The sequence below is a fragment of the Calypte anna genome, chromosome 1 (assembly GCF_003957555.1).
Source record: "Calypte anna isolate BGI_N300 chromosome 1, bCalAnn1_v1.p, whole genome shotgun sequence".
Classification (NCBI taxonomy): domain Eukaryota; kingdom Metazoa; phylum Chordata; class Aves; order Apodiformes; family Trochilidae; genus Calypte; species Calypte anna.
The window spans coordinates 65,291,279-65,318,699 of NC_044244.1; the positions used below are offsets into that span (position 1 = coordinate 65,291,279).

The 27,421-nt window shown below is 37.9% G+C and overlaps 1 protein-coding gene across 1 annotated transcript in view; it reads left to right on the forward strand.

The window, feature by feature from the left end:
* The first annotated feature begins 4,125 nt into the window (after window positions 1–4,125).
* ZFC3H1 (zinc finger C3H1-type containing) overlaps window positions 4,126–27,421 on the forward strand; it is a 41,549-nt gene continuing 18,253 nt past the window's right edge. The window contains exons 1-18 of the mRNA XM_030448630.1: window positions 4,126–4,848; window positions 8,386–8,802; window positions 12,099–12,163; window positions 12,415–12,613; window positions 12,793–13,019; window positions 14,538–14,661; window positions 16,160–16,257; window positions 16,974–17,177; window positions 17,884–18,048; window positions 21,589–21,726; window positions 22,106–22,224; window positions 22,548–22,694; window positions 23,676–23,850; window positions 24,012–24,140; window positions 24,827–25,375; window positions 25,456–25,565; window positions 26,813–26,944; window positions 27,175–27,296. Coding sequence (XP_030304490.1) covers window positions 4,266–4,848; window positions 8,386–8,802; window positions 12,099–12,163; window positions 12,415–12,613; window positions 12,793–13,019; window positions 14,538–14,661; window positions 16,160–16,257; window positions 16,974–17,177; window positions 17,884–18,048; window positions 21,589–21,726; window positions 22,106–22,224; window positions 22,548–22,694; window positions 23,676–23,850; window positions 24,012–24,140; window positions 24,827–25,375; window positions 25,456–25,565; window positions 26,813–26,944; window positions 27,175–27,296 — 3,703 coding nt within the window. The 5' untranslated portion in view covers window positions 4,126–4,265. The remainder of the gene's footprint in view (window positions 4,849–8,385; window positions 8,803–12,098; window positions 12,164–12,414; window positions 12,614–12,792; window positions 13,020–14,537; window positions 14,662–16,159; window positions 16,258–16,973; window positions 17,178–17,883; window positions 18,049–21,588; window positions 21,727–22,105; window positions 22,225–22,547; window positions 22,695–23,675; window positions 23,851–24,011; window positions 24,141–24,826; window positions 25,376–25,455; window positions 25,566–26,812; window positions 26,945–27,174; window positions 27,297–27,421) is intronic.

Genomic DNA, 27,421 nt, shown 5'->3' on the forward strand with positions numbered 1-27,421 from the left:
ACTCTGTGAAATTTGAGGGATCATGAGGATCAAGTTTTTTTTCTTTGTCCATGGCTTGCATTCTTGGAAGATTCTGTCCATTCACCTGCCTTTGGTCTCAATCCTTGCCCTCCTGAATCCATGTGTTCCTGTCTCCAGCTCCCAACTGCTGCTGACTCAGCCTGGGACTTTTTCAGGGCTGCCCTGTAGCCTTGGTGGTGATGTGAACATTATTTGAGGAAAAGGGGGAAGAAATGTGAAACTGCTGTTGTTTATTTTTGTATATATTTAATAATTTTCCTTTTCATCACTCCTGTTTCATTAAAGTGAAGTTTAGTTTCCAACCTGTAAGTCTCTCTCCCTTATTCTCTCTCCTTTCTTTATCAGAGAGGGGGATTAATAGAGACCATCTGTCATTCATTCAATTGCTGGCCCAGGGCTAACTCATTGCACCCTTGCCAGCAGCCAAACACCCACAGAGCTGCTTGCTGACTTCCCCCCACCAGCAGCATAGGGCAGTTAACAGGAATAACAAAAGCATGAAAACTCATGGATTGAGATAAAAAACAGATTAATAAATGACATAAAGAGAAAACAAAGAGCACTGTAAAAAGAATTCACTTGCCCCCTCCCACATGTAGACTGATGCCCAAGATAGTCTCTGAGTGGTGGCCACCTTGGAAGACAACTCCCTCCCCATCATCCCTCTTCCCTTCCTGTTTTTTACTACTGAGCAAGAGGTTACAGGGTGTGGAATACCTTTTGGAGGGCTTGGGTCATCTGTATGTCTGCTCACCATCTCCTGTTCCCCTCAGCCCATTCCTGGGAGCATGAGCACAGTACAAACATGAGGGAGCCCTGAGGCTGTGCAGGCAGGATTCAGCAGCACCCAAAATGCTGGTGCCTTTATCCATGCTTGTAGCCACTCAGTCGTCTGTGCAGGACTGTACACAGCTGGGAAGGAAGAAACTCCATCCCAGCCAGACCAAACACACCAATACAGATTTCCCTTTCAAGTAAAGTGAATAAAGCTTAAGCTTGGCTAGATTAAGTCCTGTGTTGGTATCACACATTTAACAGTTACAAAGCAGGAGTGGAACAACAACAAAAAAATCATATAATTAACCTCAGCCAAACATTATAGTGCCCAAAGATACCAAACTTCTTTATATTATGAAATGTAGCCCAGTGCTTAAAGCTCAGATTGTGCTTCTGAAGGAAAAGATTCCGATTTATTTGTAATAACTCAAGTGGTAAACATGTTACTAATTTTCTACCTCAAACTTTGAAAATTTGATTTTTAAAAAATTCTTTGTGGAGCAGTGTTTTTTTCCAGCTCTGGATAAGGAGCTTGAGACATGTAATGCAAAAATGAGCATATGGTAATTTTCTATATCAGGGATATTTAAAACTTTAACAGAAGTAATACTGATAGATTTAGGATAGCTGCACTGATGGATGTAGCTTATATTTGAAAAATATGAAAATGAGCCTTAGTTGCACTAAAGCTGTGTAAGCAACCCATAACTTCTGCTATTTACCTTTAAATACAGAACTTGCTACCAACTGCAAAAGCTGAGTCACAGGAAGAGATCTTGAAGATACCTTTTAATTCAGTGAATCTTAGCTACTTACGTACATGACTTTCAGTAATTAAAGTACATCTTCACTAACATACTATTTCCCCAGTGCCCTATGTATTTGACCATATTTGACCAGATAATATTCAGGAATAATGAAGAATAAAGAAAGAATAAATTGAATTCCATGCTCTAGTATTAAAACATATGCTTCTCTGTATTTTAAATGAGTCCATTTGTATTTTACTGAAAACATACTCAGTACTTCATATAAAAATTTGTGTTCCAGCAACAATATCAGATCTCTTTCAGAGATTTAGTCAAACAAAGCTAGGATAAAATCTCTTTACTTTGGATTTTATCTTAAATTTACAAACTGCAATGAAAGCTCCAAAAAAAAATATTCTATTACCCATGTTATAAGCAAAGATAATGTTTCTTAACATTATCTCTTTGAATGGCAGCTCCCTTGCAGTTTTCAAATATTTATGGCCTCTTGTTCCAATGGTCAGATATCAAAACTATCATATCAACATTCTTTTTACACATGGCATTTTCTTCCCTTTACAGAACAAAATTTAATACCAACAATTTCTCTGTTTATTATGAGTGACGAATGAAGTTGATGAATCCACTTCCTGAAAACTTAGACAAAAAATTACTTGCCTGATAACCCTAGACAAGAGAAAAAAGCAGGTAGTATCAGATGACTGAAATAAAAGAAGGGACATATGATATCCCAGGATACGCAAAGCCAATGGAAGATTGTCAGGATCTTCTTTTTTAGATGGTTGTGTATCTCAGTGAGAAACTCCTAACACAGATCATGTACCATTGTTTCAGAAAGTTTACAGTATGTTCAGTGTCATATTTGTGTACGCTTTTAGTAATGTGGAATATGTAGAACAGTATCAATGATGCATGATTTCTAAAGATAACATCTATTTGAATAGAACTGACGCAAATACACTACTGTAGTATGATGGATACCTGTAAAAAAAAAACCAAACAAATTTAATTTTTCATTCTTCCTTGAAAGAATCTTAAAAGAAGCACAGGTTTTAAAGAGAAGAAATTAGAGAAATTTAGTATTTGATATACACATTCCATTACTCTACCCTAAATTTTGTATAAAGTCAAGTCATTGGAATGATATGTATTTTAGGTCAAAACAAAAGGATATGAAGTGCTTTCAGCAAATAAGTTTGTTTGGCACAACATTTAGGGCTTTTCTCTCACAACATTCTGATCTCTAAACTGGAGCAACATGGATTCAGTGGATGGCTCACTCCTTGAATTAGGCACTGTCTGGATGGTCACACCCAAAGAGCTGTGATCAGTGTCCAACTGGAGATGTGTGATGAGTGGTGTTCCCCAAGGGTTGGGTACTAAGACCAGTGCTGTTTAACATGTTTGTCAGCAACATGGGCAGTAGAATCGAATGCACCCTCATCAAGTTTGCTGATGACACCAAACTGTGTGGTGAAGTCACCACGCTGGAGGGAAGGGATGGCATCCAGAGGGACCTTGACAGGCTGGAGAAGTGGGCTCGTTCAAACTGCATGAAGTTCAACAAGGCCAAAGGCAAGGTTCTGCAGCTGGGTTGAGGCAATGCCATGCATGAATACAGCTTGGGAGGAGAAAGGACTGAGGGGAGCCCTGAGGAGAAGGACTTGGGGGTGGTGGTGAACCAGAAGCTCAACATGAGCCATCAGTGTGTGCTTGCAGCCCAGAAAGGCAACCCTGTCCTGGGCTGCATCAAAAGGAGCACAGCCAGCCCATTGAGGGAGGTGATTCTCCCCCTCTGCTCTGCTCTTGTGAGATCCCACCTGGAGTGCTGTGTCCAGTTCTGGAGTCCCCAACACAAGGACACAGAGCTCCTGGAACGTGTTCAGAGGAGAGACACTAAAATGATGAGAGGGCTGGAGTAACCTCCCCTATGAAGCCAGGCTGAGGAAGTTGGGGTTGTTCAGCCTGGAGAAGAGAAGGCTCTGAGATGACCTTATAGCAACCTTCCAATATCTGGAGGGAGCCTACAAGAAAGCTGGGGTAAGTCTTTTTACACAGGTGTGTAGTGAGAGGACAAGGAGAAAATGGTTTAAAACTTGAAGAGGGGAGATTTAGGTTAGACATTAGGAAGAAATTCTTCAGTGTGAGGGTGGTGAGACACTGGAAATGGTTGCCCAAAAAAGTTGTGGCTGCTCCCTCTCTGGAAGCGTTCCAGGTCAGGTTGGATGAAGCTTTGAGCAACCTGGTCTAGTGCGAGGTGTCCCTGCCCAGGCACTGCCCCGCACTTCACTGCCCCTCAACAAGATGGCGGCGTTCCGTTTGCCTCCGTTACCAACATGGCGGCTGGAACCCCTCAGCCCGGCCATAGGCTGAGCCAACGGTGTCTCCACCCCTGCCCGACACGGCCCGGCCCCGGAATGGGAACTACATTACCCAGGATACCCCGCGCTCGGGGGCCTCGCCCCTGCGCAGTGCGAGGGCCTTTCCCGAGCAGGGAGAATGCGGATTGCGGTTCCGCCAGAATCCGCTTGGGGCGAGGCGGGTGGCGGCGAGCGGCCTGGGCCGGGGCGGGGCCAGGGCCCGGGCCTAAGCCGGGGCCGGGGCGTGGCGTGAGGGCGCTCTGCGCAGGAAACGAACGCGGTGGAGTGGTTGGGGTGGATCGTGCTCTGCCTCGCCGAGAGCGTTGGTCTGGGCCCCATGGCGGCCGCAGAAGCGGCGCTGGATCCTAGCGAGCTCTCCCCGAAGGAAGAAGGGGAGCTTGAAGACGGCGAAATCAGCGACGATGACAGCAGTAGCTTCGGGCCCTCCGGCGGCGGCGGCTGCGGCGGCTGCGGCGGCGGCTCCGAGCCCGGCGGCAGCCTCGTCAGTAGCAGGCCCTACTCGAGGCGCAGGCCGCCTCCCGGCCTCCGCGGGGGCATCTCCCTCTCTTCCTCCGGTCGGCGCTTTCCCCGGTCGCGGCACCAGCCCCCGGCTGAGATGGGGCACCTGCACGGTCATGGCGGCTATCGGCCCAAGGACTCCTTCCGCTCCCATCCGCCGCCCATGCCAGCTCCGCGGATGTCATCGGGCTCGCACTCGGAGACGGGTCCCCGGCTCTCCTTCTGGGAGCGAAGCCACAATGCCCTGGACAGATTCCGCTTCCGAGGCCGGCCCTACAGGGGTGGAGGGCGCTGGGGTAGGAGCCGAGGCGACGGCGATAGAGGAGGCAACCCCCCGGGGAGGCCGCCCGGAGGGGCAGGGGGAAACAGCCAGGGCTGGAGGGAGCCCTCTCCTCGAAAATGTATCCTTGGGACGTGAGAGGCAGCGGAGGCCGTGGGGGCCGTTCTGCTGCGGTCGGTCGGCGTGTGCCAGTGCCGCGTAACGTGACCGGGAGCCCCAAGAAGCGACGCTTTATTCTCCCGTTCTGGAACTGGCAGTGCTGTAAGGGCAGGGGAAGGGGAGGCCGCCCTTCCAGGCCCCGGGGTTGGCCGAGGCAGTGGGCCCTGCTTGTCGAGGGGGCTGTGGGGAAGCCGGATTATCGCCGTGACTTGGCTTGCAGCTGATCAGTCCCTGTTCAGGGAAAAAGCGTAGTCTGAAAAAAAACCTTACTTGAATGAATCCCAGACAGTTGTTTTTCTAGCCCGAAGTGTGAATATTCTAAGCGGGGTCAATCTTTGATGCTGCAGTTTTAATTTGTATAATTAAGGTGTCACAGTTGCAAAGCTAAAACCCTAAGCTGCTTAATTTCCCTTATTGGGCAATGAAGGATCCACTGTTTGTTCCATATTTGCTTCCAGACCTTCAGAGGCTGTTACATATAGCTAAAGCTAACTTCCAAGTTGAAGTGTTGTTTATACTGGTGTTTGGGAAACAAAGGAAAGCTCTATTTCTCTGTAAAGCAGTACTTTACATTCCTTGTAGGCTGTTCTCAACTGATTGCTCTGAGAGTTGGTTAGGTGACGTTTAATAGAGTCCTAAATCTCTTTTTTCTAGGAGTAGGAATTCTGAAAATGATGGCAAAAGCTCCTCTGATTCTCCAGGATTTTTGTAGAGAAAGAACTGACTCCAAATGCAACTTGCTGGCAGCGTAGTAATGAAACTTCACATAACTGCATTTACTTAACTGAAAATGTAGACAATAGTAAAAAATAAGCAAGAGAACTAGTGTTTTTAAACTATTTCCCTGAATCTTAGTGTCTTATTACCCTCGCCCAGTAGTTAAAGGATGTGTGTTGCTTGACTGTGCTGGTTGATCCCAGGAACAGGAATTTTTCATACTTGTGTCAGCCCTTAAGCTACTCACTGGATCCTTGAGTTTAGATACAAGATTATTTATCTATGTAATTTTTTTTTTTAATGTGGATAGAATATGTAAGCTAGTGATAGAAATGTTTTTCTTTAATCTCATCTGGTAAAGTTATAGGATTGATGAAGCTTTCCTAAGAACTCTTCATTCAAGGATCGTATCTCATGAGACAGTGAGTGAAGATGTGTTCAAATGAGGATTTGGAAACAGATAATTAGGTTTTCATACCAAAAGCAGAAAATTAATTCTTTTTTTCCCTAGTACTTAAGATGCACTTTTCCATTTAAACACGGTAGAGAACAGTCTAATACTGTGACTCTTCTATGACATTCAGTTGTTTATGGATCATATAGTTAAGGAAAGCCCATGAATTTCTGTCAGTGTAAGTTATTTTCTGCATTTTTTCATATCCTTGCCATCTAAAGGACTCAATCTTACAGTATTCCTAAATGTTAAGGTACCTCCATGTTGCTAATGTTGATGGAATAGGGGTGTAGTTCATGAAATGTGATTTCGAAAGAGACCTTCACGTCAACAGGTACAAGGAAACTTGTGGCCTAGAGTGGTGTTTGGAATTCCCTCAGGAAAGTGTAATGTTTAATTGTCAGCTAATAGAGAGCTGGCTTTTTCCTTTATCCTTGGAAACAGTACTTGGCACAGTACTATATAGAAGTATGTGTATAAATGGAGTAAATGCCCCAGTGGAGCTTTTTAAGAATTCCTGTTACTTTTCTTTGGGTGTTAGCTTTTATTAGGCTTTTCTCTTTTAGTTCCTAGCAACTTCAGCATGAAGCTGTCAGATAGCTATTCTGCAGCAATTCTTGCATAGAAAATTGTGGAATTTTTAGTCTGAAATGTGGAACAGCAAGGTGGTTTTCTGTTGAATTATGAACTGCTAACAACATTTTTCATTCTTACATTTTTATTCTAACCCCAGTTTCTTCAGATAGCCTCTTTTTTTGGTTGTAGAATGGGGTTTCTCTTGAGCTGCTTGAAGAATTAAGTGTTTTTTTCTTGTATATGTGCCTGTTTTCCTTTCATAACATTCCATATTGTCTTGCCTTATGTGTGTAGAACCACACAGAAAAATTTTTTACATATGTGAAATGCAGAATTTCTGATTAATACCAATGTGGAAGTGCTAGCAATTTTATTATTTTGAGCACAGGATACATCTCAAAGCTTTCTTGTGTTGCCCAGCTCTAACTCCAGAAGCTGTCAGAGTGTTTCAGTACTTAATAATAGTTAGATTTCTTTATAAAGATGGTGTTGCTTTAGTTTTAGGTTCACAAAATAACCATGGTAGTTGTCTTTTTGGAAGTAGAAATATGTTGGAAGTGAATTTGGCAAATATGCTTACTACATAATTTGGTGCTATACTGCACAACACTTAGTACTGTCAGCATGTTTTTTGCACGTTCCTTCTTTTTGTGCTGAAGCTTAAGAAAGTGTATAACAAAACATTTCCTGGTATTACAGGAATTTATTATTATTTTATTATTTACCAAGCTTCTTCATGTTAGAAGTTAACATAGCAAAATGTCCAAGCTGTGGATGCATGCTGTGAGCAGAAGACAGTTCAATATGTCTGCATTCAGAAGACACCTAGCTTTTAATTTAACTCCATTTCTTGTTTTAAGAGATGATGAAAAAGCATTTCACGTAACTGGGTGTCAGTCAAATGTTATCACTGTAGTGAAAGTCAAATGAGTCAAACCTGACTTGGTATCCTAAAAGATTTTACCTCCAGGCATGATTATTTTACAGGATTGTTTAGCTTTTCAAGTGTGAGGTTAGGGTAAGGGAAAGTGAACTTGACTAGGGAGAACTTCAGTTCTGGTTACAGTTGCCTAAGCATGTTTCCATTGCCTGTGTTGGACAACATGTTATCTAGAGAGCCTGCTCCTTAGGCACACATAGGTGAACTTTGCTGAGTAATTAGTAATTCCCAGTTATCTTTTAGCATTTTTTGAATGTTTTGATTTCAAGTCTTCAGCCACTTATTCCCTTCAGTTATTAATTATTGCGTGCTTTGCCTCTTTTTGAGGAACAGTTAATGCAATTGTGTAGTTGTACTGTGGCTACACGTAGCATTTTATGAAAGAATAAAATGAGTAAGAATGAATTTGACCTGTCTTTTTCAGAGTGGCAGGTGGGGACTCAGTGCTTGAGTGACAAACTCTGGGAGCCTGACTTTTTGTGATAGGGGATCTTCTCAGTACTACACCTGTTGTTTCTGGGAAGATGGTGAGAACAAGAAACAACTTCTCATTGGTTCATGAAATTGTCTTAAGTAGGGTATTTTAAATTACTGATTTGAGAAAATGTTTAAGCTGTCAATATATAATAATGATTAAACTTTTGCATGCTGCTCATATTTATAAGGGATATTTTCCAAGCTAGCCTTAAGGTAAAAGTAGAATGAGAATTATTATAAGTTCTGCTTGTCATAATTTGGTTTTCAGTGATAATGTCATCACTATTCTAAGGTAATGAATGTTTTTGTCTTAGTTTTCTTGACAAGTAATTCAGCCAAAACTTTTGGAAGGTCCCCATCTAGAAAGCAAAACTACTCTTCTAAAAATGAAAACTCTGTGGAAGAAAGTTTTGAGGATCTGCTCTTGAAGTACAAGCAGATACAATTAGAGCTTGAATACATTAATAAAGATGAAAGACTGGCTTTGAGCAACAGAGAAGAAAATGAACAAGAGGATGATAAAGCAGTGGACACTGTGGACCAAGTAACTGTAGAAAGTAACAGTATTACAACGAATGCTATAAAAGAAGTACCTCCTGAGGAGAAAAATCCGGTTATAGGCTTTCAGGCATTTGAACTGAAACCTCTCAGACAAAAGCTGCCTACTCTGGCTGAGAGAAGCAGATTAAAAAAAGGCAAAGAAGGAACAAAACAGTCATTACAAAAATTTGAAGTCTCAGAATCCAGCCAAGGTAAATACTTTTAAAGTTATTTTAGCTTGTAAAGGTCTTCTTGATTGCCATTATCTATCATATTTTCTTAAGTGTTGTGGAAATTTTCCCATCAATTAAAATACGAATTTTAATTAATATTTTAAATGTTTTAAGTTATAGGTTTAATGTATTTAATTCCTGTTTAATGTCATTCATTGAGTTACATAAACAGGCTTAGAAGTATGTTTTTGGTTTTGTGTTTTCTTAGACTGGTAGTTGGGCAGAGAGGACAAGACTCAAAGGTTTTAAATGTGATTCACAGCAAAGTTAATTTGCTTTCGCATAGCTTTCCTTCTATTTTTTTTTTTAAGTAGAAGCAAAATGCTGGGTTTTTTTAGCTGAAAAGATAACATTTAGAGGCATCTCTTTCTGCATTTCATCTGCCATGTTTCCTCTTCACTGCAACAGGCCTGCATAGATACTTTCACCAGAAACATTTAGGTCATAATAGATATTCATGAATAGTGAAGCAATAATGGGCTGTAGATTGAAAAGATTTGTAGGAGAAATGTAGCCAAAGGGTAGATTACCTTGTCTGGGTAATTCTGGAATGCAGGCCAAGAAATACAATTGCTCATATGATGAACCAGTTAGTTACTGTGTCCAGTTGACCTGCAGTAAAAGTAAAAGAAGTTGGAAAAAGTAAAACTAAAAGCTTACTTTTAGAAAAATTTGCAGCAAAATAAGGCAGCTAGCTTAAATTTACTAATTGGAGGTTTCATCTCTTTCTTAAAAGCTTTTGCTGTGGTTGGCGGTATACTTGTGGATATTGGGGATATTCTTTTAGCTAATTTGTCAATGTGTGTGAGCTATTGGTTGCAGTGGGAAGAGGCATAGCAGTAGTAAATGGATGGATTAAGAGCACAGGTCAGTGGGAATATATATAAAGGTAGGACTAGAACACTAAGGATGATTTATGTTACCTTGGAGTAAGGATTTGAAAGATAAAGCCTATAAATGAACTGAAAAAGAAATCTGATGATAGTTGGTTGTCAAATCGTCTCATTCTAGTTGTTTTTTTTTCCCACTGTGCCTTTCCTCTTAATAGATTCTGGTATTCTTTAAAATCTAATGGTTTTAATGTGTGACATGAGGAAAAACAAAAGGTCTGGGCCGTAGAAGAAAAAGTAGTGTAGTCTGCAGGGAGAGAACATAACAAGGCAGTTGTAAAAAGACTTTCAGAAGCAAAATGGTCTCATAAAAGCTCTGGCTTCAAAACTTAAAGCACTGAAGTTGGAAATACAGTTCATACAGTTCATACAGTTCAGTTAAAATAGATACTATAGCATGTAAACTAAAAGCATCTTGGCACATGTATATTTGTGCATTTTTGCGTGCCACTCAAATGTATGACATCAATTTGAAAATTATATGAAAGCAGACAGATACGTATTATGTCTGTATATGAGAATGAAATTCAGGCTTCCAAGCAGAAAAACTGTTATTGCAGATTCATATGTCATTATGCCTGTGTTAGTAAATTAGCAAAAGGTCGGGTTTTAAATTTTTGAATGGAGTTCTGGATGTTTTACAACTCTGAAGTTTTTCTCTTGCTAGAAGTAATTTTCTGTGGGTCAGCTGCTTTGACAGAGTCTTTGCAGTATCCCCAGCTTTCTTTCTATTAGTTTCTTCTGTACGTGTTGTCCTCTTCTGGTTTGAAGTTTCAGTTTGTGTAGTATGTTCCTGTATATGTCTGCATCACAGAAACTACTGTATCAGCTATGTCCTTGTGAGCTGATTGGTTTGGGTCTTTGGTTAGTGTAGCAACTTCCCTGAATTTTCTTTTAGAATACATACGGGTATTGATATTATTTCTGACTCTTGTGTGTGCTTTTAAAAAAGATGCATGTGCAAGCAGGAAGATCTTCAGCATTTGTTCCATACTGGTTTTTTTTAGGTATAAGGTCTTGGTATATTTTAAACAGTGCCTTTCTGGATGTGACTTTATGTAAAATGCTAGGAAGAGCATAAAAACTGTATTGTGTGCAAACTTACTTTCTACAAATTTGAATTGTGGGAAAGGATCTCTCTCTGAAGAAAGGCTAATGCAGGAAAAGAGATCCAAGCTTCTCTGAATGTTTGTTTCCTTCCTCTGATGCAGATAAACATATATATGTGTGGTTGTATATAGATTTTTATAATTATGCTATCAATTATAAATAGCTATTACCTATAATAATTAAAGTATCTAATAGTATAAGAGAATATACAATATATGAAATGTGAACGTGTGTATGTACTACACACTATATAATAAGATGGCTATATGGCATTTAGGTGGCCTAAGATATCAATGTGCCAGTGTATATTGTTCCGCAGGAAAGCATTACTATTTACTATTAATTTCCATAGCATAACTCTTTTCTCCTTTGGCATGGATTGAACCAAGTGTGTTCTTTCTGCAGTTTTGGGCTTTTAATTCCACAGAAGACTGACCAGTTGCTCAAAATAGCTGCCAGGAAATCTGAGATACTTGGGAGACCAGCTGATATGAGATGATATCATAAAACAGATGGCAAGATGTCATCTTTTCTACTTGTCTCCAAAATTTGGTTTTTTTGTTGTTCGTTTTTCTACTTTTTGGGCAGTATGTGGCAACCTGAAGTGTGGCTCTTTCCCACAGCTCAGGTCAAGATACAGCGGTAAAGAAAGGACAGAGAAGTAAAGCAACAAAGGGATCAAACAATTTTTTATGATTCAGTTACAGCCATCCCTTTTATACCTATCTGTCCGTCTTTCAGTCACCTCCATTCACTCCAGTGGTGTTCTGCTTCTTTTCACATGGAGCAGCAACCTTTTATCTATGACCCTGGTTACATATCTTTTCTAATATTTATCGTGTTGTGTTTCTAGCTCATCTTTCTACTCTGCATGCAGCTGGGTTAGTCTAATCATGGTTAGCCTATTTGATTTTTAACAGTTTTAAAACTTGCTAGTAGCTAAGCATTCCTTTGCTATCACATCCTGCTTCAGCAGATGGTAGTCAATATACAGCATTCAGTGGCTATGTCCTCCCACTCTGAAGACACAGAATTATTTAAAAATGACAAATCTTGCTTTAGGCTTCTGGCATCATGGTGATGTAGATTTCATAAGACATACCATGTTTACATTAATTTTAATATTATCTTATACAACTGCTGTTCACTTTTAGCCTGTGTACCAGTGTCACTGATAAAATGCATTTGCGTGGATTAAATTCAATGCATCATTCTCAATGTAGCTCTGTCATAAGTAACAGCTAGTTCTAAAATATACTATTTTTCTTTTGGAAGGTACAGAAGACAAAGAAGAAACATCAGTGCGAAAGCTTAGCAATTCAGATGCTACATCTGAAAAGGTAAGGAAGTATTCCTCTGTAGTATGTCATTGCATTATGATACTTTGTTTTTTTCCAAATTGCAGTCCAGGAATTTTTCAAAAGAAACAGTCCATTTTAAGGAGTAACACTTACCAGTATGGCAGGTTTTTTTTAGCTTTCTTTCAGTAAAAAAAGACTTTGTAAGTCAAAAGACTTCTTAAGAAATATTTAGTTATTAAATGATGTTCCTTGACTTTTTGTCTTATCATTTCTTTTCTTTTCTTCTCAAGAAGCTGCTTGATGATGAGGAGGAGATGTCTGAATTACAACTTAGGCTTCTTGCACTTCAGTCCGCTAGTAAAAAATGGCAGCAAAAAGAACAACAGGTGATGAAGGAAAGCAAGGAAAAATTGACAAAAACGAAAAGTATAACACAGAAAGTCAAAGCCAGTGCTAAAGCACATTCAACAAAAAAAAGTAGTGCTACAGGTAATAAATTTAATGTTACTGAAATGGCAATGAGTGGCATGACCTCTGAAACAAAAACACCCACATAGTATGTTATGTGAAACATTGGGCGGTGAGCCTTCTACAACCTCATACCTCTTGAAGAATCTAGGGTTAGGGGGAATCAGATAGGAGTTAATAATGTATCTTTTTATTTAAAGCCAAGCAAGTTTTGAGGAAGCAACAGACAAAGACATCAAAGAAGACAGAGCAGCAAAAGGAGCAAGACAGGCGTCAGAAAGAGGAAGACCAGAGGAAACAAGAAGAGGAAGAGGAGAGAAGAAAGAGAGAAGAAGAAATCAGAAAAATTAGGGACCTCTCAAATCAAGAAGAGCAGTACAATCGATTTATGAAGCTAGTTGGAGGGAAAAGAAGATCAAGAAGCAGGGTAACAAATTTGTTTTATGGTGTTCAGGTGTTACATTTAGGATTCATGAATGATTTCTCTCTTGCCTCTGCTGTGTCTATGTCCCTCCTTCCCCCTTCACTCCTGCCTTAAAAAAAAGAGAAAGATAAGTGCTAAGTATTTTAATATTTTTAGTGTTTTAATCCTATGCTAGACAGGCATTCCCTTTGAGATTGGTAAAATCAACTTTTCATGAGTTGTACATTTGCAAGTTGGTGGTAAAGCATTTCATTCTAAAGATTTTTATTTTTGAAATTGGGATCAAAGAGCAGTTTATAATTTGACAAAACACATTCAACCAAACTTTCTTGGCTTCTCTTAGATTTGTGCTCACATTTTCAAACTCTTTGTGTCTGTACAACTTCAGTGGCCTGCTTCTTGCAAAATATTATTTGAGATTTGGTTTCTTAGTAGTCTTGTTGAGGTACAAAATGTGCCCAGACACAAATGACAATTACTTCAGCCTCATTATGGGATGGCAGAATTGTGTCAGATTTATGAAGCAATAGCGTTACTGCAGTGGTCATCACACTGCACTTGTAGGCTGTGTTCATCCTCTTGTCCTGTTATTTTCAATCATTTGCACTTGAATCACATTGCAGAAAGACCCATTTTCTTCAGCTTTAATTTTTATGATGGAAGCAATAAAGCAGCTGCAGCTAAATGAAGTGCTTTGAGGTACTGATGCTGTAAGGAGAAATGAAACTGCAACTAAGAATTGGGACTCCTATTCGAAGTCATGTTGCAGAAGAGTCACACTTATAATCAGTGGAAATTTGAGGCTAAAAGTGTTTAACTGTAAACAGTATGCATTCTATAAGCTAATGTATGCCTCTGAAAGATACAAATTGAGTCTGAGAAATACCTGTTACGTGTATTTCCAGTGTTCACTGTAAGTATTCATTGGCATTTATATAGAGTTAGGCATCGTTTCAACAATCTGATGTATTAGTTGGCAATCTCTGGGCGTGGAAAAAAAAAAAAGATTCTCTATTTTAGGCATCAGTCTTAGAATGACCAGAGCATGCTTCACTTAAGCACACAGCCTTTGTGAGAGTGTGGATGGTCCTTGTGCAATTTTGTATCATCTCTATCAAGGGTGCTTCAAGTGCTGTTGATAATTTCCATGACAGATTAACAGAAATAATAAAGCATCTAATTATCTGTCAGTGTTTCAGAAATATGTAACTGAGGCAATTTACCAGATACATAATGACCTAATAAGTATTTAAAAATTATTTCTCTGTATCATGAAACTTCTTCACACCTTCCTGTCCCCAGAGAGATCCAGTTTAAAAACTGTCTTAATTTCTCAAGTCACTTCTTGCAGTATATGTGATTAAAGGGAAATATTCAGTTTGCTCTTCTTGTATAAGCTAAGTAAATTGTATTTGTGAGGCAGTTAGACATCATTATAAGGGCCTGTTTCTAAAATGTAATTGCTTTGCTCTAGAAGAATGACAGAAAACCAGCTACTTAAAATAGTTTTTGTGTGTTTAGTCTTCAGATACGGACTTTAGATGGTCTTTCGATAAGCAATCTACAGATAGTGCTGGAGGTATATATCAGTATGATAATTATGATGAAGTTGCTATGGATACAGATAGTGAAACTAACTCTCCAGGTAAGACTTATTTACAGTTTTCTTATGCCATGACTGGTAAAAAACAGTTAAAAAGTAGGAAACGAGCTTTTTCTTTTGAGATGTGACAGTTACAGAACAAACATTTTAAGGTTAAGTAATCTTGATTTAATGCTGACTCTTTCCATCTCTGTTGTAGTGGTGTTTTGAAGGTCTTCAAGGTTATAGCACTCTCATTGCAGTACTGTAGAGTTCATTCTTTTACATCACTGAGCAGCTGTACAGAAAGTGAGGGCCTCCAGGGTGTTGGCTGAACAGACAGTAGTTTTGCAAAAAAAGGACCTGTTGGCTACAGTGGACATAAAGTGCAATGTGAGTCAGCAGTGTGGCTTTTGGTGATTTAGAGGTGAACTGCAGCACTGGGACTATGGTGTGTGGTTGAGGCTGTTAGTAACCAAGACCACATCAGTTGTCTGGCCTCACAGTAAGAGAAAGATAATGATGTTCTAGGAGGGGTCTAGACCTTTCTGACTAAGGGAAACTTCTTCAAGCCTGTTTTTCATAAAGTTCACTTGATACATGGAAGGAGACTGGGAGAGCTGAGTTTGTGTTGAGAAGGCTACAGAAGACTTGCTGCAGTCTTCAGCTATCTAGTGTGTATAGAGAATATAGAGGCAAACTCTCGTGTAGAGTGTGGAATACAAGGATGAGGGGCAACACTTGAGTTGTAACAAAATAAATTCCGGTTAAATAAAAGGGGAAACTTTCACAGAGGATGGTCAAACTCTGGAACAAGTTAACTGGAAGCATTGTGAGTTCCCCACCAGCAAATATGCTTGAAACTTTACTGGGCAAGGCTACTAGTTACCTGACTTTAGGAGCAGCTCTGCTTTGAGCACCTGTGCTCTTGCATATGCATTCCACAACTCTCTTCCAGGCTGTATAGTTTGAGTTTGAGGTGCATTTATACTGCTCATGTTTCCTTGTTTCATCTCAACTTTAAGTTTCCCAAAGCATATTACTTTATTGGTCATTTTAATTATCTTGCTTTTCATGTTTCATCTTTTCTTGCTAGCCTTCCTTATACATTAATTGGCTAAAATACTGCATGTGGCTGTTTTGGGTATCTGAGATCTAGTAATCTTGTCTCGGTGATGCCTCTGAGAGTCTAGTTTTATGTTTCAGAATTCAGTAGCAGCTGTGCTTCTGTCCTAATTTATTTTTGGTAGCCAGCAATCAGAAGACTGTGAGATAATCAGATATGAGGGCTGAATCATTCTGTATCATTACCTTAGCGGTACTGTTTGGCTTTACTTGAATTTGGTTTGTAAAATAGAGAAAGGATAGGTAGCTACTATATATACCTATATGTATCAAATAAATGCATTGTTATATGCCTGGTGTTAACTTTCTTGTTGGTGCATAGTAAAAACATTTTTCATTTCTTCTGCAGCACTAACTCAGTTGAAGTATAAGCCTGAGTTGATGCTTAGTAATTACCTGCTAGAGTCCTTACATTTAATAATCTTTTTAATTACAGCTGCTTCTCCAGTGCAGCCTTCTTTCTTTGAGTGTCCAATAGGATTTTTTCCACCTCCAGTACCACCAATTTCCTTGCCATTGCCGCCTCCAGTTCCAGTAAGTAACCTTGAAAGAAGTGTGGTTTTGAAAATGTTGATAATTATAATATTGTATCTTATTTCTAATGCTGAAGTTAGGATACAGAAAAATAATTAAATGGAATTCTTAGTCCAGGGCAACCTTATCATTTACATTTAGGCCATGTATGTAGATACACTTATTCTCTGATTTGTTACATAGAGGGGGAAGTAATAAAGTCCATCACAGTCCTTCTTTCAGCATTTCTATTATATGTTGTCTGTCCACATGGAAATTGAATTACTGTGCGTTTTTTCCTGCTACTTTTCTTCAATAAATGTTACCCTTTTTAGTAAAGCAATAGGAATCTGCCATTCCTTGCCATGACACCATCAGAATTTTTGACTATGGGAAATTTTAATTTTGTTAGGTAGGACAAATTAATAAAACCGTGTGGTTTTTCAGTCATGTACCTATCTGTCAGAGACAGTTCTATGGCTAGACTGGCTCTGGTTCTGAAATCTTACTTACATTTAGTTAGAATGTATGCACTTCTTTAACATGCAAATGTAACCTTGTTATTTCCATTATAATTTCTCCGCAATTACTGTTTATCAGCAGCCTTTGACAGTGATCTAAATGCACTGCAGTTTGAGTTAGTTTTAAATCATGAAATAACTTGGTTGTCAACCTCTATTAAATAATCATAAAATAGTACTTCTCACATTTCAAACCTATTTTCCTCTTTATCTCAGCCTGTACCATCTTTGAGCCAGCTTTATGTGGAGGGTATCTCTTGTGTTTCTCTTGAACCCCCTCCACCTCTTCCACCTCTTCCCCCTGAAGAGCCTGAGCAGCCACCAAAGCCTCCGTTTGCTGATGAGGAAGAGGAGGAGGAGATGCTCTTACGAGAAGAATTACTGAAGTCTCTAGCCAACAAACGAGCTTTCAGATCTGAGGTACTCTATTGGTTTTTTTTAATATAAACATTTAGATGGGAATTGTGACCAAAACGTAGATGTGACCCGCTAAGTGAGGATAACAGGCTTTTTTATGCCACCTTTCTGATGACTTAATAGTCTCTGAATTTCTATCACCCTCTGTTCCTCAAAAGAAATCCAAACAAAAGCCACCCTGAAACAATCTTTGAATTATAAATTGCAGCTTGTCTTTTTTTTCTGAAGGAATTATGAAACTTCAAGGTACTAAAAATTGAGTATTTTCAGGGCACTGGGGTTTTTTTTTTTTGGTTGTTGTTGGTTTTTTTTTTTAATGTTTATTATTTATCAGCTGTCAGGAAGAAAACAACATACTACTTTATTTCAACTGTGTAGCAAAAGGAATTGAGAGGTTAGCTGATTTGTTTTTTGTTGGTTTGGCTTTTTTGGGATGAGAAGCAAAGTTTGTGGTTTAGGAAATTTTGGTTGGTTTTGAATCCATGAAAAGGTCTTTTGCAGTTGACTTGTGCTTAACTGGCATATTCGTGTGTTCCTTTTTGATACTATTGCAGAATTGCAAGATTTGTTTAATACTTCTGGATAGACTGCCTAAATCACAGTTCCAGGTTCAAATATATGTATGGAACAATCTTGTTTATGCTTACATCTTTTAGAATAGGTATGCGGAGTGTGTTTTTATGACCATATTGTTGTTCTGTTTTGTTAGGAAACTTCAAGTAACAGTGGGCCACCTTCACCTCCTGTTCCAGATAATTTGCAGTCTGTGCCAAGATGCAATCTGACCACTGTCAGTATTAATACTGTGTCTCAGCCACGGGTACAAAATACAAAGTTTGTTAGAGTACCAAGACCTCCGCGAGCAGTGATCACAGTAAGGAAATATTGGTGCTTTCTATTAGTAAGACTGAGTTGCAGTTGTTTTCAGTTCAACAATTGAGACATAACGTTTTCTAGTGTTACAGCACTGAGAGGTGAAACTTCAATTAAATGTTTGAATTACTACTAACTTTGATAATCCATATGCTCTTCTAGAAGGGATTTGACTCTGAAGTAAAAATTGACAACTGAAGAGTGCATCAAAGCATACCAGTACTTGTCTGAACTAAAAGAGGCAGTAAATATGGTTAATTTTGTTTTCCATGTTAGCACTGACTAAAGGGTTCTGTTCAGTGATAGCTGAGCCAATCTAATTGCTGTTGCCAAAAAAGAGGTGGTCTTGCTTTTTCTGCTGTGCCTGGCCAAATGGTGTCTTCCGTCTTTTAAACTGGAATCTGGGGCAGCAGTCTTGTTGCTTAGTTCATTTAATGAGCTAAACTAGTTAGAAAACTAATCTTGCAGGGGAAAAAAGTACTTTTCCTTCTACATGAAGGTTTTCAGTGAACAGTGTGTGAGCATCTGTGAGTGAGTGGAAGACAGAGGAGAAAGTTTTCTTCAGGCAGCAGTAGACTTGGATACATTAGTTCAAACCATATTCTGTAGCATGGCCCTCACTGAAGTCATCATGGCACTGGCATTTGATTTGTGGTGTCTGCAGTCTCCTTAGATTATCAGAAACCTGTTAAAAAAACATATTTGCCTGTTTTATACCAGACTGGAAGCCTGTGTAATCTACCCTTCTTTTTATGGCAGTGATATAGGGGATAGTTTGTGATTTCTTTAAGAACACGTCCTGCAAAGCTTGATTTGTTGTAGTTCTTTTCCATGCAGGTTCTCTAATGAATAGTGTAATTGAGCCCGTAGGTTTGTCAGTGGATGGTGTGTCTTAAACTGCATTTAGAGGAATATGTAGTCTCTTTCAGACTATTATATCACTTTGAAATTTATCTGTTGGCCATCAGCTTTCTTGTTCTTAAATACAGGCTCTTATCATAAATTGGTCACCTGATGCTGTAATGAAAAAAAAAGGTAAAGATAATGGTAGAGACTTGAGTGTTCCTATTTTGGTTCTTCTGAGGCTTTCTTTTCTGAAGGAAAATTGTGTTCTTAAGCTTAAAGTGGATGTATTTATTTTTTTTGTCCATATCTACCTTCACAATCTGCCACAAATTGTAGATTGTTCAGTTTGGGCATGCTTATATTCTATAATCATTTTACATCTACTGACATTATAAAGTGCTCTTATGTTTAAATGCTAAACCTATTCTGAAAAAAGCCAATATTGCCACATAGGCTATTGCCCTGAGAGTTTAACTGCAGTTGCATAAAGAAAGGAGAACACATGTTACTGGGGAGCTTTTGATTTGTTTTAATAACATAATAAATGCTTTATCTGCAATGCTGTTGGAAGGTATTAAGTAAATTTTAAATCTATGACTGAAATTGAGTGCCTGTTGCTAATTATGGTTAACTTAGTTAAAGCTGACAGATTTGTACAGACCTCGTATTTGAATCTAGCTTGCCTAGCTTCTGTTTTACAAAAATTATTATAAGAAACAAAGCATTTTCCATTTGTTAAATTAAAAAATAAGCTTGGGATATAGAGCATTTTTGCATAAAGTAGATGTGTTTTAAAGAACTTAGGGCTAAATAGTGTTCAAAGGAGACTGGTCACAAGATATTTCTGTCCTCTGTGAAAATAATATCAATTGTTTTTCACCAAGTCACCAAGCTCTTGTGAAAAGTTTTATTGAATGCTTATGAAGTTTCTCCCTTTTGTAGTACTTAGTATGTCTTACTAGAGCTTAAAGTTGAACTCATGAGAATTTAATTTTGAACTGAAAAGATGATTTTTTAAAAAAAATTTTTTTCTGTGAGCAGTGTGGGATATATCCAGAAATTTTAAAATCTCAGAGGTATAGAAAATACAAATTTTTTATGCGTAGGAAATTTAATTTCATAGTTTCTGGGTCTTGGTAGCTTTTGAAAGTTTGAGTATGCTGTGTCGTATTTTAGGAGTTTTTAAATTTACAAACACTGAGGTTTCTTCTGTGGAGTAGAGGACTTCTGCATAGTGAAATAGTCTACAGATACTGGTTTGCTCTTCTGATGACATCTTGTAATGCTTTTTCAAGTAGTCACAGAAACTCAGGGTTCTGTTCACAGATTGAAAATATATCTTGGAACACTATGGATAGATCCTGCATTACAGCTGAGGCTGCAGTAGGAGCTAATCCTGCTGAAGGCTGTGTGATGGTAGTTGCTTGGTATTACTTTAAACATTTTATTGAAACACATAAAAAATAACATCTGGGAAGAAACACCTGGAGAAAAACTGACTCTGACCCTTCCCACCAGCAGCTTTTCTCTTAGGAAAAACAAAACAAAACAAAAACCAGGGAAGGTGATTAGAGGCAGTTTACCCTATACAACTGTTCCAAAAACATCTTGGCAGCTTTGGGACTCCAGTACCAAGATCCAGTGGCAGGGAAGGGTTGAGCATCTGAAGATGAAAAGGGTGATGTGCTTTGCTTGATTTATTTAGGCTTCCATGGAGCTACTGCCAGGAGAGCAGCAGTGCCTTAATTCTGTTTTCTTGCATTAATATAAACTGAAATTTCACCTTCCTCTGTAATGGTGGTGCAAATGCATCTGTAGTACACTCAGAAGCAGTAGATATGATTCATGTTTTAAGAACTATCCAGGGCGAGAATCTCAAGAAGAAACAATTGTGGAAATTCCTTATTTAACTTTTTATTTATTTTTTTTTTAATTGTTGTTAAACACTTAGAGCATGGAAGAGTAAGGTAAAAATTAAGTGTATAACTAATTGTCCAGGCCTACGGGAAGAGCAGTCCTGAATATGTGAACTAAGTTGCCTCTTTCCAAGTTACAATTTAAGAGCTTTTGAGATTGATCTAAATTGTGTGTTTGTTTCTGCATCTTTGTGCTGGATTTGGCAGTCATCTGGTCTTCAGTGAGCTGCTTCAGTTAATAATGTTGGCAAAATGGGATTAATCTTGTTTTATTCAGGCCAATTTTATTCTACCAATTTTAACTGCTTGAGCAGGTTACTGTACTGCCAGCTTGGTAAAATCATGGGACAAGAAGCATCACAACTGTGTCAAAAAAAGATGAGGGACTTCTGGTATGCTTGGCACAGCATTTCTATTGCAGACTTGATTGTTACCTCAGTCACTTTAAAGAACTACTTGCAAATGGCAGATCATAATTGTAATTTAAATTTAATTAATGAAGTAGAGATATCAAAGGTTTGAGATTCATATAATATGATCTTGGAGATGTAAATATACTGCACATAGTTGAACACGTTCTAAATGTTGGAATACCTTCCATCTTATCTCTATGAATCTTTTACTGGAAACTCACACTTAAGCTTTTTCTTACAATAGGGAATTGGTGTGCAATGTTAACACAATGAGTTAACTTCCTTTTTATTTTCTAGCAAATATGTGCTCAGTTGTATGTGTCTGTGTAACTACTTGCTTTAAAACCTTTTTCATTCTCCTCACAGCTTCCAAAACACAAGTCTGTTGTAGTTACATTAAATGACTCAGATGACAGTGAGTCTGATGGAGAGCCATCTAACTCAGCTAACAGTGTCTTTGGAGGACTAGAATCTATGATAAAAGAAGCAAGGAGAAATGTTGAGGTAAACACTTTAAGCATTTAATACTTTTTGGTTTTTTCTTCTTCTTTTTGTACATGGAATTTGCAGTTTAGAATTTAGACAAGAAGTACTGGATTACATCAGAAATGACTAAGAGTGAATATATTACTCCTATCTGTACTGTTACATAGTAATTTGGATTGTACAAGCTAATTTAAATAATTTTTTTGTTAAGATGGTATCCTGAAGGTAGAATTGGTAACACTTTTTTTTCCAGTTAAAATTCAATGCATCTTTATTTACAAACAAAAAAATACTGGCTTAAGATTTTACCAGCCTTGAACAGTAAAATGCTGAAATGCTTCTTGAGTAGTATTTTAACCTAGTGCAACTAATACAGACTTGAACCTCGTTGTAACAGGCCTCAAAAATCAAAGCCCCTCCAAAATCAGAAAAAGAAAACGATCCAATGAGAACTCCAGAGGCTCTTCCAGAAGATAAGAAGATAGAATACAGACTATTAAAAGAAGAGATTGCCAGGTATGTATATCTGAGTTTAATTCTTAATGTAGTGCATAAATTTTTTATAGTCCTTCAGTACTAGTCTACTTTTGTAACTGGGAGGAAAAACTGAGTTTTAAAACCTTTTACCTGCAGGTCTCCCCCATAATTTTTATTAAGACAACATAGTCTAAAGGAAGTCCTTGAATTTGAACTGACGTAAAATAACTGATCTCAGTTGTGGAAATTTCTTTTTCTTTTAACTTAATCTTGTCCAGATCTGTTTCTGAAACTATTGGCAGTACACACAGAAATGAATGTTGGAACCACTCAAATATATTTGCTTTTAACATCTGTTCTAGTCGTGAGAAGCAACGCTTAATTAAGTCTGATTCACTGAGGAACAATTCATCCCCTGCAAATTCTGATGGTGAAGTTGATGGAATTGGGAGAATAGCAATAGTGACAAAACAAGTCACAGAAGCAGAAGCAAAACTTAAGAAAAACAGGTATGTGTTTCACTGTCGTAAGCTCTACCTTGAGCTACAGTGAACAGTTGATTTTCTGTTGTCTTGAACCATTCAGTTTTGAATTCTATTCGCTGTATGAAAGGAATTTTGAAGTCCCAGTGTGGTGTTTGTTGGTAACTTCTAAGTATGATTTGTCATGCTAACTTTTCTAGTAGTGACTAGAGTATCATCTGTGCCACCTAAAAGCTCTGAAATAGGAAAAAATGAGTATGCTTTTCACCACTGTATATTTTGAAAATAGCATGTTTCAATGGGATATGCCTGACACAATAAATGAACGTTTCTGAACAAGGCTTCTGTTTGAAGCCTTTTCTGTATGCCTTTTCTCTTCCATGTTTGCTGTCCCTTGAAATTACTGTGGAAAATAAATGTTTTGCATCCTTTTTCTCTGCTTCTGTTGCCGCTTGGATAGTTCTGTGTAAACAGAACTGTTCTTGTAAACGAATTGGTTCCTGGTCAGACATAAATTGAAGGACATTCTTCTACCCTCCTTTATTCACACCCATCCAAGTCTTGATCTTGCTTTCTTCAGTGCACAGCTTTTTGTATTTAATCACTTTGCTGTTGTGCCGTACCATAATACTGCAGCTTTAGCACAGTATATCTATGTGCCCTATGTAAGCATTGGGCTCTCATTTAAAGGAAGAACATCTGTGAATTGGATGTGTTTATGTTATAACAGTATTAAAGATAGACCACTTGCTTAGCTTCACCTGTCCACCTAACTAGAACATTTTCATCTGCTTTATACTGACAAGCTGAACTTGGGATGCTGAAATCTGCTGTATGTACTACCAGAATTTATTGTTTCATAGATGTTCAGACTATCTGGAGAAACTTAAGAATTCTGTTAAGTGAAAAAGCTGGGATTTTAAATCACTGGGGTTTTAGAGGAGCAGTGGTAGCTCTGAGAAACTTCCCTTTGGGAAAAAAAAAATTACATTGCTTTTCTACTTTTAGAATTCTGTTGATGAAAGATGAATCTGTCTTGAAACATTTGTTGCAACAAGAGGCCAAGAAGAGAGAGAATGTTCGAATTGCTGAAAATAAGATTAGCAAACTGGCTGAACAGCTACAAGCAACAGAGAAGATCTTGAATGCTAATAAGATGTTTCTTAAGAAGCTTCAAGAACAAGTAACTTTTAATTTTGAAATGTTTCTGTTACCTAGAGCTAGAAATGTTGTTTTTTGGAGGTAGAAGGCTTTCTTTGCATTAATCATTAATCATCTCCCCTGTCTTTTCTGGTTATTATGTATGAAAATTTGCATCTTATTGTATTTTTTTTCTTTTTTCAGATTCATAAAGTTCAACAGCGAGTTGCAGTAAAAAAAGCTCTGGCATTAAAGTATGGGGAAGACCTTGCTCGAGCAAAAGCAGTAGCAAGTAAGGAAATTGGAAAACGAAAACTGGAACAGGATCATGGAGTAAGTCTATTGCATTGCTTTTAAGCCATGTTGTACTTGAAAAGCAGTAGCAATTTGATTAGGAAATGTAGTTCAAATGGGATTTTGGGAAAACAGGAAAACAAAACACTAGGAATTTTCCTATCGATTTCTTACATTTTTGAGAATCAACAGAAAAAACATTAATCCTTTGAAAAAAGGAAACTGTTCAAAACCCATGCTTCTGTGCCATGAGAATGTAATTTATATATAATAAGAGGAGCTGTATGCTTGTGAAGGGAGGAAATACTTTACTATCTGTAAACATCAGTCATCTTGGTGAAACTACCAAGCAAAGATGCTGAAGTGGGGATCTGAGCTGGTTTTGAAAAACAAGATAAAAAGGCTAAAATATTTTTGTAAACTTTTCTTTTTGTGTCCTCCCCTCCCCTTAACCACACTCTGGGTACTTGTTTTATAGTTCACCTTCTAAATGTGGCCATAACTTTGGTTGAACCCTGTGTATGATATAGGGTAATAATGAAAAAAACCTGCCACTTGAACTGTGGCAAAGATCCTCTGTGGTTTTCCTGCTGTTTGTTGAAATATTTTTACAAGAATTTAAAATAGTTTTTATAAACTCTGAATTACATGCTTTGGCCATGTTTCATTTGTTTCTGTCAAGACATCAGTAAAAGTGAAAATTAAAGGGAATTTTTTCTTTTCAGCCAAGCAAAATGTTGAAATTGGAGAACTCTCCTGCATCAAGTCCAAAGAAACATTCGGCAGAATTGATTGCACTAGAGAAAAAACGACTGCAGCAACTGGAGTATGAATATGCTCTAAAGATTCAGAAATTGAAAGAGGCCCGTGCACTTCAAACCAAGGAACAATCAAGTATTGCACCTCATGCAGAAGATGAATCTGATTTTGCATTACCTCAGCCATCCCTTCATGATCTTACACAGGATAAATTGTCTTTGGACAGTGAAGAAAACTACTTTGATGTTGAAGTTTTATCAAATTCAAACCGAGAACGAAGAAGATCTTTCAGAGAATCTAATTCTTTCACTAAGCCAAATCTTAAACACATGGACACTCCAAAACAAGAAACTATAAACAAGCTTTCTAAAAAAGCATCAGAGGAGCCTGAGCTGTTCCTAGGGCTGAATATTGATGAACTAAAAAAACTTCATGCTAAAGCTGACAGCTTGAAAGAGCTGTTAGAGAAAAGTACTGCCTTTATAGTACCCCAGGAAGATCTGTTGCATGGTCAGGTAAATGCTGCAAAACTAAATATGAAGATTGCCTGTCTTAGGTGTATGACAAATGCTATATATCTTTATCTGTTTCCTAGGAAATTTCAGTGGACATGGATTTTGTTACATCACAGAGTAAACAAACTGAAGTGAAACCATTTCCATTTGGACCATATCACAGTCCTCTTCTAGTATTTAAATCTTACAGGTATGAAGGCTGTAGCAGCTCTGACTTCTGTGTATATGTTTTTTCATTCAAGTATTTTTCACTGCTCTTTGATACTTAGGCTTGTGCAGAAAGACAAGTTGCTGTGAGAAATTTGACTAACCTTAAGCAATCTTATCTAGTTTAGGGAACTTGATGATTTTACTCACTTTTTCTGGAACGTAGGGGTCTCTTGCTTTTGTGTAGTATGCTGCTTTTATGTTGTATTAAATGCTCTTCCTTGAAACTGAATTGTTTGGGATAATGAAATGAAAAAATAATAGGCATTTGAAAATGGGGGCGTTTATATCCAATATGAAGCAATCTGATATTCAGGAAAAAAAATAACAGAAGCATATTTTGGTTATGCAGTGCTTGAAGTGCATGAACTCATTTATCTGAGTAAAGATTAAACCAATTACCTATTTTTATTACCTATTTTTGGATTCCTGCTCAGTGGAAAGAGGCATGACCACAGTGATTCATTCTGTCTTAACATAGGTATCTGCAAGTGTAATAAATTTGACACATCTATCTTTTGACAACGAGAGCTTTATTTTTACACATTAACTTTTAGAAAGCAGAAGTCTGGAAGTTAAACTGCACCATGTAATACCATGTGCTTCAGGCTTTTATTTCTGTATTCTTAAGTGGCTAAAGATTGAGAATGCTTTATTGAATATTCATCTTACCTTCTTGTATCTTACAGCTTCAATTTTTTCAGGAGCTAGAAATTCCAAAATTGACATAGTAAAACTAGCTAAGATTTAAAACAAGAATTAGTCTCCTTAGCTCAGACTGATTTTGTTTCCATGTTCTAAAATCTTGCTGTGGATCTTTTTGTTCTTTTTTCAAGTTAATCTTTAACAGTCCTCTTGGTACTTCCAGTTACCATTGATGTTATGCCGATTAAAGCATGAATGTGGTTTCTCTAGAACTAAACTCAAATTCCATTTCAGTATTTTGCTTTCCTTACTGGATGATTACTACATTTCATTTTAAAATACGAATAAAGTTCTGCACCTAAGTGAAAAGAGAATACTGGAGCAGAATCTGTTTAGATGGATAAGTACTGTTTAGTTACTCTCCCAAAGTTTTCACCTTCCTCTTAACTTAAAGGTCAGGGATGGTTTTGGAAATTGAGATTTAATACAGGAAAAAGTGATTATTTTTTAAAATGTTGTTGTGTTTAGTAAAACTGATGTCTTGCCTTTTAAGCTTTCTCACAATAATCCACTGTATCATTTTAGATTTAGTCCATATTTTCGAACCAAGGAAAAACTGTACCTCAGTTCAGTAACATACAGCAATATGATTGAGCCAAAACAGTGTTTCTGCCGCTTTGATCTAACGGGCACATGCAATGACGATGATTGTCAGTGGTGAGTTCTCTTTAGTTTTGTTCATTTGAAGTAAACATCTCATCTAGATGTCTGACTCAAAGACCAGAATAGTAATATTTTTCATTCATTTAAAAGGTATGTTTATGATCCCATGCACAGTTCTTTTGATATGCCTCAGGCTGGCATGAACTAAAACCAGCTTTCTCATTACAAGCCTTATTAAATTGTTGCTGTGATACATATATTAACTGCTTATTTGTTTGTTTTAGGCAGCACATGAAAGATTTCACACTCAGCCGTAAGCAGCTGTTTCAGGATATTCTGTCTTACAATTTAGAGCTGATTGGTTGTTCAGAAAAAAGCACTGATGAAGAAATCGGCACAGCTACAGGTTTTTAAGAGTCTTTTATTCACTTTTGTATACACAATTTCATTTCTGAAGGTTTCTGCATTTGTCCGGTTTAGTCCTTTGTCGTGGGTAGTTACCTTGGTGTCTTTACAGAAAGAAAAAAAAAT